This window comes from Trachymyrmex septentrionalis, unplaced genomic scaffold (assembly GCF_001594115.1).
Source record: "Trachymyrmex septentrionalis isolate Tsep2-gDNA-1 unplaced genomic scaffold, Tsep1.0 scaffold32, whole genome shotgun sequence".
Classification (NCBI taxonomy): domain Eukaryota; kingdom Metazoa; phylum Arthropoda; class Insecta; order Hymenoptera; family Formicidae; genus Trachymyrmex; species Trachymyrmex septentrionalis.
Window position 1 is genome coordinate 4108443 of NW_017305485.1, and position 11025 is coordinate 4119467.

At 39.0% G+C, this 11025-nt stretch overlaps 1 protein-coding gene across 1 annotated transcript in view; it reads left to right on the forward strand.

Moving 5' to 3' along the window:
* The window catches only part of LOC108750088 (protein deadpan-like), a 23757-nt gene that overhangs the window by 10403 nt on the left and 2329 nt on the right, over positions 1-11025 (forward strand). The window contains exon 2 of the mRNA XM_018489330.1: positions 1390-1617. Within this exon, the coding sequence (XP_018344832.1) occupies positions 1390-1617 (228 nt within the window). The remainder of the gene's footprint in view (positions 1-1389; positions 1618-11025) is intronic.

An 11025-nucleotide genomic window follows, 5' to 3' on the forward strand; every position in this document is an offset into this window, starting at 1 on the left:
ATCTCTCTATCTCTCTCTTCCTTTTCCTCTCTTACCTCCCGGATGCTCTGTGTCATTCTCTCGCCTGTTGTTTCGCTCGCTCGCTCGTCACGCTCATCGCCGGCGGCACCTCGTAAATCAACCTCTTCCGCGAAGCGCCGACAAAAAAAGAGTAATAGTACTCCGGCTAGGATAGAGGAGCGTGCTGCATCTAGGCAACACGTTGACCTACTGTCGCTAATTGTAAGAACTCGGACGAAAGCTATTTCAAATTATTATTAGTTTTTTTTTTTCTACCATAAAGAACCTCGGGTTCTTCCGGCAACGCCCTTACAGACTTTTGTGGTCGTCTACCTTATCGAGAAACACGTAGGAATCGATATTTCAGATTGGAATGTGTTCAAAACTATATATATATATACACTTGATTCATATTGATGAATATGATTAAAAAATAAAACCTAGTTAAATGAATTCAGAGGTTTTAATGAATCCTGAACACCTCTCGACTTTTCAAATAACAGACATCTCGCAAACAATAGTAAACAGACATATAAATGTCGAACAAGGAATCGTAACATCGTTGAAGTTACGATATATATATATATATATATAAGTAATAGGGTCGTCTGTCGATTTGAACTGTTAATTTTGTTCGAGAAATTTCTAGGATTGTGTAATTCTTAAAAAATGCGATATTACGCTGAGCTAATTCGACGTGCGGAAGGAAATTTAGCGTTCACACTGTTTAAATTGCTCTTTGTCGCAAGAGTTCACGGTTTGAGTTCCATGATAATTTGATAATTCGCCGATTACCACTTATATTTCTTATTAAAAATATCATCTATAAATATTGTATATAGTGTGAATAATTTGATGTAATCAATAGATTAAAAATTGCGCGGTTTGCAGAATCAGATACATGTATATAAATTCACACAAAAATATTGAAACACTAAGGCCGATATGCATAGGCAATTCTTATATCTGAGACTCTTAAGTACTTAAGATGTCATAAGCCAATCAGACAGAACCGTATTAGCATCTTAAGACGTTACTTAAGACGGTTTTAAAATAAGAATGGACTATGAATGTTATCATAAGATACGTTTCGACTGAATGCAGGATATTTCTTTTATTTCATTATACTTATTCGAATCAATCCAAATCCGTATCGTAATTGTTAATCAATAGACGTTCAACTTTATTTCGATAGATACAAATACTATAGAAATATTACCTCGATTCCCTCGACTCGCAATACATTCCGCGATACATTCCGCTCTTGAACAGAATAATTAATGTTGCTTGACGGATAATTGTTCTGTTCTTCTCTGAGACTTACAGATCACGTTGTGTTGTTGATAGATGTGTTAAAGAAATATCGTTTTTCTGCCTCCTCTTTTTCAGGCTAACAAACCACTAATGGAAAAACGACGACGAGCAAGGATCAACCAGTCCTTGGCGGCGCTGAAGGCGCTCATCCTTGACAGCGCCCGCCTGGAGAACACCAAGCACAGCAAGCTTGAGAAAGCCGATATCTTGGAGCTTACGGTCAGGCATCTGCAGCGGCAGAGATCGCTCGCTCAGCCCGGCCTGTCCAGGTACAAGGCGGGATACCAGGACTGCTCCAGAGAGGTAAGAGCACACTTTTCTAATTTTAGAGAAAACGCGACGTATATTTTTTTTCAATTCGCCAAGGTTTTTAGAGTAAGATAACGTAGGCCACTGGCCCACGAAATTTTAGTTCGACAAAAAAAGGAAAGCTGCATTAAAAAAAATTTATCATTCACTTGCCACGCAACAAGATGTAAAATTAACTTGAAAATTTTAGTATTTTTTCATTAATTGCAGAAAAAGAACATAAAGAAAGAAAAGCATCGAACTTATTCGAAATATATTCTGAATCCTGTTAAGTTTAATACTTCTATCATGATTATTAAGATTATTAAGTTGTAACAAATTCAATCTGTTTATAACATGTAAAGTTTATAACATGTTTATAAATGCTCGTTCGATCGATTTAAAAATATTTTTCAGAATAAAATAAACTCTTATTTTTTTTTTAGTATACATAATAATGACTTTTTCCGAAACTTCTAATAAGTATATTTTCAAAGATCAATTATTGTAAAAAAAATATTTTTCTTAAAGATAACCGTTACTTTTGAAAGGGAGAAAGTAAATTGAGTTGTCACTTTCCTGACCAATAGAACACTTTTCTGTGTGTAGCAAATGAGTGATATCTTTTTTGTTTCCGATAAACCTGATTGATACCATATCTCTGAGAACAAAACGAGAACACCGTGTCGGTGTGAGGCAAGTCTGACGCGGAAAAACGTGGGTTTTGTGCGTCACATTTGCCATTATACTCCGCACGTTTCGTCACCGGGGGTAGCACGAGGAAGGGACGCGCGGGCGTGGATGAGGTAGCGCAGAGGGTGGTGAAAAAATTCCAGCGCGTCCAGGGAGCGTGTAATCGGAGAACTCGGCGGAACTGGTTCGTGTTACATGACGGATAGGGATGGGGAAGGAGAGATTCTACTCGGTGGAAGAATCTACCCGAAACCACCCTGCCTTCTCTCTCTCCCCCCCCCTCTTTCCCCTCTCTCTCTTTCTCTCTTTCTCTCTCCTGTTCCCTTTCTCTTTGGACGACGCGACGATAGGTATCTTAACGTATCGGGTTGTCGTCGGAAAGTCTCACGTGTCTCCGCGAAGCTCAAGCGCTCGTTCGTTAAGGAACGTCCAGTCGCGAAACGTGGGGAAACTCGTTGAAAGCGGACACCCTGTAAGTGCTATTGCGCAGAATTCGCCGGATGAACCTTGCGGTCCGGGTCTCCAGTAGAATTAGATAGTCAACTGATCGGAGGAAGTGGGATGGAAACAGTCCCTTAGTTTTCGGTCTCTCCGCGCGAAGATTCGGCATAAAATTGACCGGAAATGTAACTAAAGGCAATCAATTTCTGTATATAGTGAATACTACATTGACGTATTTCGGTAACTGTGACTCCCCGATTTGATAAATGATATATATAATATTTATCTTTTAATAATAATTTAAATATTATTGTACATTATATTAAATGTAGTTCCACAACACGGAAACGTCACACTGAGAAAAAAATAAATTTGACCAAATATAGAAATTTCCATATTTAACTAGATTTATTCCTATCTAAATATTCTTGTCTAAATTCGTATCATATTAAATTAATTTAATTAACTTTATTTAAGTTTAATATGCTTGTATCTAAAAATTTAACAAAATGCTATCAAAATAATTATGTAGGGCATTCAAGCACGATCAACAAAGCTGCAAAAAAGTTTTGACATTCTAACAACTAGCGTTCTACATAATTTTTCTGGTCTACAAAATTATTTTCAGATCTGTATAAATTCTCAAATATTTTAATAAAATCATTCTTTCCATATATATATTTCTCTCTGGAGAACTTTAAAAAAAGCATTCGATCCTAAAGAAATGCAAAACTTTACAAATTTCTATAGAATGTAGTATAACTGAAGTGAGAAAGATTATGATTTTTTGCAAAAATAATAATCATAATCTTCTGTTATTATATGTAGGATCTAACATTTCTATATCAGATTCGTGGCATTTGATTATTATCCCTCTATCAAACTCTATCTTCATTCCCTTTGTTTATGATCTGAGTTTTTTTTTATCAAGTTCAAGCTTCTTTAAATTCTAGGCTTTCAAAAAAAAGGTGTAAAAAAAGAGTTACTTTTTAACATTTCTATTACATTACCAAATAATTTCTTCAAACATTTTTTCATTCGAAGTAGAGTATATTTAATAAAAATTGAATTTCGACGAAAATGAGGGTGAAATGTATGCTCTTGTACCAAGATTGCAGATGGAGATATCAAGTCGTTACGCGCCTCTCTTATATCTTCATGCATCTTTTACCTTTCTCTCTCTCTCTCTCTCTCTCTCTCGCAATGCGTATCGAATTAATGATAGCATTAAACGGTAGTCCCATTTGCAAGTATCTACCTGTCCCTTGACAAACCCGTTATTCAGGACGTATTTTTTTTTTTTTCGAACACCATTTACACCGCGGCATTTCCGTCTTGTATCTTCATCGGTGCGGCGCGGCACGACACAGCACACAAGCGTGCCGCAGAACTCGAGGCGTCGAGTCGATTGTCGGCTCGCTCGCCTCAACAAAGCGCACTTGTCACGACACAAAGCCCGGCCGTGCGCGCTCGTACCTGTCGCGCGCGACCGCCTTATCGGAATACTCACCGATAAAGTGTCGCCGACTTCCTCCCGCCGCTGGGATACCGCCGATCGAAAGATGCAGGCCGCGCGTGCTAGGAAGTAACCGGGTGCCCCGGCGTCCGATAAAGGAGGGAACAAATTGGGAAGTTATTGCTGTCGTTTTGTAAAAATCACACATGTGCGCGGCACGTACACACGTATCCGCTCGGCGAGCGTTTTAATCCTCCGCGCGGTATCTTACGTCGAAGAGTAATCACTGTAATAAAAGTGTTACATAATTCGTACGAAATTGCTTTTCAAATTTTATTGCAACCTTTGCTCAACCATTTTGTTGCAGCCGCGTAATTATTTTCGAGTATATGTTATTTACACACACACACACACACACACACACACACACACACACACACACATATATATATATATATATATTACGCACGAGTGTTAATTGAAAAGTTCTGAGATTGTATTATACATATTCCGCGCGCAATTGCGTAACGCCGCGATGACGGCGTCGACAAGGCCAAGGTCTGCTTGCACACCGATCTAGAGACCAGTGTGTAAGCTTTCACGCTCTATAATTCGCTACATGTTCTGGAATATGGCTCGTGTAGATGTTTAACTGCGCCATAAAAAGGCGCTCCGAAAAAGTAATTAGGACACTTCCGAAGTGTCGAATCAATGGTACAATGAAGAAGCGGCAGCAACTCCGAAAGCTCAAAAACGTACAACGTGAATTCCGTGACATCCTCTTTAAGAAGGCAACTGGAGTGTCTCTTTCATTCTTGCGACAAAGGAATAAATCAAAACGGTAACACCAGGCTCTCTTTCAGATGTCATTTCGTCACTTATCTTTCTTGATCATTTCATAATCTCGAAAAACTTGGGCGAAAGAAAATCTCTTCCTGACAAAAAACAAGAAACAGCAGCCGTTTCTTTAAAGAGGATGATACGAAATTCGCCACTAAACGTTCTCCAATTGTTTTAAAGCGTAATAAAAAGTGTACGTATTCGATAGATCATTGATACACGAAGGTAGTTTTCTTCCAATGTCACAGCATCAAAAATGCAGAACGATACATCGGAATCTTTCCATCAGTCCTCACACATTTAAAGAAACTGGTTTAACGACGTATACATGTACATGAAGCTAAAAAAATCAACGTGTTAAAAATTATATCTGTTCATTACATTTTTTACTCTTATTTTTTTATTTATTAACAATCGACACGTAAAAATAAGCCTCAGTTAATTCGCCAACCTCGCGATTTGGAAATTTCTTCCGTGTTTATTTTTATTAATATAGATTAGCTTTAATCTCGTCTTGTTCTAAAAAAAATAAAAAATAAAAAATAAGTTAAATCGAAAGTGTAATTAATTTACATTGGTATTTTACAGAAATTGACATTAAAACGTTAGAAAAGGAGTCCGGTTACTTTAATTGATATTCTAATGAAAAATAGATAGATCAGAATTTCTATCTTTATTCTTCGGTTAAATCTATTAGAATTCTAGTCGAGATATAACCAGACACGCCCAATTATAATGAGCAGAATTCTGGTTGATATGATCAGCATACATTGGTTCGTTTTCAACCAGAAATTTTTCTCAATCAATGTGAAATCTTTTAATTTCGACTGCAGAAATACATCACGGGATGGGAAGGAAATTTCGCAACTCTACGTTTCGGCGAACTAGAAGAGCGTGCCTAAAATTTCGGATGGCGAGTTGAGCGCCGGGCAAAATCACGATGCGTGTGATGTACGAAGCGAGGTAGGAAGGAAGGAAGAAAGAAAGAAAGACAAAAAGGAGAGAAGTGGCAGAAGTTTCTGCGAAGCGAACTTTATGGTCTTACAAAACCGGCGGTCGACCAAGGCGACACGTTCTACCATCGTTCGCGATCTTTCCCATCTCCTTTCCACGGGATCTCGTCTCATCCGTCGAAAGTATTGTACATTTCTGCTCGTCTCTGCAAGCGCGAAATGCACTATGCCGTCATTCATTCCTTCCTCTTGAGACGAAGGAGCAAAATGGAAAACTAACGCGGCGAAATATTCGATATTTCACAGAAACTCCGGGGAGATCGGTAGCGCATGAAGATTAACGGGTTCCGAGAAATTCTTAACGCGAGTGCAATCGTGTAATAAACTGTAAATCGGTTTTCTTTGAAACGGATCTCGACTTGACGGAATTTTGATCTGAAACTAAACCAGTCATACACTCGACACTTGAAGGCCAGTTGTTGAATTTTCTTTGAAATACTCGACTACGAACGTGTCGAGGGATCCGGGTTCGTACATGTATATAATCCTAGGATAGAGGAATGACGCGATACACACTTTGAGAGGGCGAGAAACGCGATGCACACACGAAAACCAGGTCAAAAACTACCCACCCACGCATAGAGATGTTTCCTCTTTTACATGGAACACGTAAATGTTGTATGAAGAAATCTATTCCTAAAAATATATACTTATGCGTGTTCCGAGAGGCAAAAAAAGTTTAGCAACAAAGTTTTGTTTGTCAAATCATTAATAACGTATATTTACAAACCAAACAATCCTGGAATGTTAGCTGTCTTGTTAAATACTAAAGATAGTAATTAGCATTCAAAATAGTCACTTTTAACTGATACAAGCTTTATTAAGGCGTTTCGAAAACACGTTAACGATGATCATGCTTCTTTTCATGGATAAATTCTCTCTCCCAGGCAACCAACAGAACGATCTTCAGTTCAATGTAACCTTTTAGTTTAGTGTTTTTGATATTTAATTAGACGAAACACTGACACAATACTCCAAAGTTTTCTTATTTTCTTTTAATACATTGCCGCTTTAATAAAAAAGTAACAAAACTAAAATTGTGCACTTTTGAAATAATGACAAAATCAACTCTGAAGACTATTTTTGTTAAAAATACATATTTTTTTTTATTGGAAGAACGATACGTTTGTAACTCTCAATTTACCGCTAGAATACAAAAGTATCGCTTGTCATCTGATTAAGTTTGCAACGATTGTTTATAGAACAGAGGCATTTTGGAGTGATACTGCGAAGGAATGCTGTTGGTGCTAAAATAGTTATAGAAAAACGTCCTATTTGGAGTCATGCCATTTTTCCTTAAAAGGTTCCTTGAAACGTTGTCCCAATTTAGAATTTAAAAAATACTCTTCTGAAAAAAAAAAAGTTACCAATTTTGAAACGTCACGTTTCTATCAAAGCAGCGAATTATTACCTAGGTAGAGGCAAACTGATGACATTTGTCGTCATTTTGATATCTTTAGACATTATTTCAACGACAAAACAGCGTCAGCTTGTCGTCTGCGTAATAATTTGATAAATATACAAAACTTTATTAGCCGAAAACTTTTTTGCCGCTTTGCGTACCAAAGATTATCGATTGTTAATTGCTCTACTTTTCCGGTACTGTGATTCAAATTAATTTCTAATTCTTCCGAAACATCCACGTAGAGTCGAAAATACGAGCTTTCCGCTTCTCCTAATTGCGCTGACGCGCGCGATTAACCCACATTCGCAGATATCTATCCGATACGCGATCTTTTCATGCCCTCGAAGTCGTCGGTCTCTTTTCAACGCGTGGCGGCAGCCAATTCGGTTGCTTTATTTTGAAGCAGCGACCCATAAAAGCTCTCTCGCGCATTCGCGGCTCGCCGCAAAACTATTGTCCCGCAGCGCAGCGACGGCAATAGCTTTGCCGGCAGTTGCAATGCACGCTCGATACGCCACCGTGTAAAATATAGCGCGCGATACGCTATGCGATTAGAGATCAATCGCGCCGCTTCCGCCCGAATCGCCCGCCGCTTCCACTCGCAATTCGGCTCCCTTCCGGTCTACCGCAAGCTCTCGTGTCGCGGCGGTCGCGCGTTACTGACTTTTTCAGCGATTCATCGTCGTTTTTCGCGCGCACATTTTTCGCGTACCATCGTTTAAATGCGACATAATTCGCGGATACAATTTCCTAAGTTTCGAAATTTCACGTACGACTCCTCGAATTTCTTCCTAACTTGCGAAAAAAAAGAGAGAGAGGCGCTTGCCTCACAATGTATTAAAGTGATGGAAAGGACTCGCGCTCCGCGAAAAATCATTCATATTCTCTCGCGCATGATCGAATCGCAACCAATAATATGACGATTGTAATATTTGCCAATCAGTTTCTATTCAAATAAAGAGCTACAGAGCTACTAGATTTAGAAAATCGACCAATAAAGGCGAAATAACTTCGCTAACTTTACTTTTATAAATTGCTTGCGGACAACCAACAAATGTGGCGATTATTTAACATTCAGATTGAAGCCAACACAGAGATCCGATTTTTTTATTTTCTGGTTAACTTTTGGCTTAGATTTAAAGTCGCTCAACCCGATAATAATGTAAAAGTTGTCTTTTTCTAGCTATCACTAAACTGATGATTTTGTATAACAGTGACTTTACATGGAAAGAACGGTTTTGTGTCTAAAAATTTAACTAGATACAAATTTGAAAATAAATTTTATTAGACCATCAGAATAATGTATTAGAAAAATTTATTTCGAATTTCATAAAAGATATATGCCCTTTTTATAGTGTCTTAAATTCTTATACAGAAAAAATAATTGTGCTGGAATATTTAAAAATTTTATTAGATATACAAATATTAAAACAATTCTGTTGGGTCATTAAAATAATTACGCGGGACGCTTTCAAACCGTTTGCCAAAATATCAAAACTTTGTGTAGCATTGCTTCTCGCCATGAGATTCCTATAAGATTATTTCGATTCCGCGAAATTATTCTCAGATCTGTTATTTACCGAAATTTTTATTACATACTTCAGCAAAATCGTTCTTTCCCTCTAGGTCCGTTTTTATCGTTAAACTAGCGTGCACTTTTTTTCTTGTATTCAAAGCGAGATATAGATATGTTTGAAATTTAAAAATAAAAAAGAGAAAGTTGGAAAATGCGGGAACGAAAAAAAAAAAAAACAAAGCCCGCGGCGAATTTCGCGGCGTCTAATGCGCAATTCAATCTTCCTCTTTAATTATTTCGAAATATTGAACCGCCGAGGTACATTATTATAAAATCCCAGCCGATTACCTTCCGCGCACGGCACGTTAATCAGCGGGCCGCTCTAAGCGCGCGTTAATTAGTGATTCGTGGCGATAATGCCGGCCGGCGAAAAGTTTGCAGTTGCGTCGTCGCTCCGCCCGGCCAACGGGTTAAAGAGCGTTTTATCGCGCCGGTTGTTATCGCCGGCACGTACGAAATAAATTACGGGGCCGCGGGAAGGCCCGTCCGGGTCGCGCGCCAGCGCCAGGGAGGGATACCGGGCAACAAATAATCACGCGGCGCCGTTACTCGACCGTACTGCGGATTAAAGAGCGAAATATTCAATTACGCTCCGGCGGTCGATAATGACTGACGCGCGATACACCGCGCTCGCGGTTCAGAGCGGAATTTCCAGCGCGCAATATATTTCGACGTTGACTCGCACGAGTGTTGGTTTATCGCTGGCGTCATCCCCCGCAAAAATCGCGCCTCCACTCGTGAAACTGTCGCCGCGCTCTCCAGGGAAGATCGATCCGCACGATTCCTCGGGCCTAACGAATCTGTAACTGATTCAGAGCTTGGTACATCGCGAACATGCATACGGTTTATACATTACATGCGGCACACACAAATACACATTTCCGATTTTATATATCTGTACCGTCTCATTAATTCTCGACTGTAATAACAGGTCGTTTGTGGACCCGAAGCAAAAATTGCAGACGCGGCTGGTACGATCCGTAGGATTAATACTGTGAGATTCTAAATTGTAGGTAAAGAACTTGGAACTTTCTTGTATTAATCGCCGTAAGAAAAAAGGTTCACTCGCATTCTGTACTTTAAACTGGACGCTTTAGAACTTGGATATAATTTGCATACAGTTGCAGTTAGGATTAACCCTCTGCAATCGAGGTCTTTTTTGTCCAGCACAAATTTTTTTATGGTTCTAGGACTTCGAAAAATTTTAGGCTATTTCTTTTAAACATTTCTTTTACATTACCGAATAGTTTTTTAACAAGATATTTCTAGGAGAAGGAACCGGACGCCGTTCTTAATTTCGGAGAGTGTGAAATGTTGCTTGCGCCAAAAAAGGCTCAGGTTGCGTTTGGAGGATCCCAACTAAAGCTAAATGATAAAAAGTTTGATTTGTATTCTCAATATGCCGTATATTCCGCAACGATAAAAAAGAATTTTCACAGAATGTTCACATATTAATGTCACGAAAATCACTCCACTCATGAACAATATACATGTTAATCCTCACTTGATGTTGGCCTGTATATTGGGTTTGGCAGCAAAACCCTCGCTCCGTTGAGGGAGTTCGAGAAAAAGAAATGGAGTGAGATTATTCGCGGTAACGTGGATTGGCTGTCGCACAAAGCGAGAAGCTCGGTCTCTTCTGAACGACATGAGTTTCTGGCGCCGTGCCGTTCTCTAATATCAATGTGTCTCCGTGACTATTTGCACGTTTGCATAAAATTCAAGGATTTCAGCATGATTCATCCGCACAAACTGAGCGCGCGTTCCCCACCGTTACAACTCTTCGTTTACTGTGGAGACCCTCGAGCAAGAGCCTAGTCACGCGAGACAAATATAGCGGCAATATTTGACTCTATTGTAAAGTATATAGGTTTCCGCGAAGCTTTGCATAATCCATCCTATATACTCCTGCAATACATAGTGATTGCCGCCATATTTCTTTCGTGAAAAGATTGTTGGCGTTCATTTCTGTCAATATAGATTAGCTTTAATCTCCGTT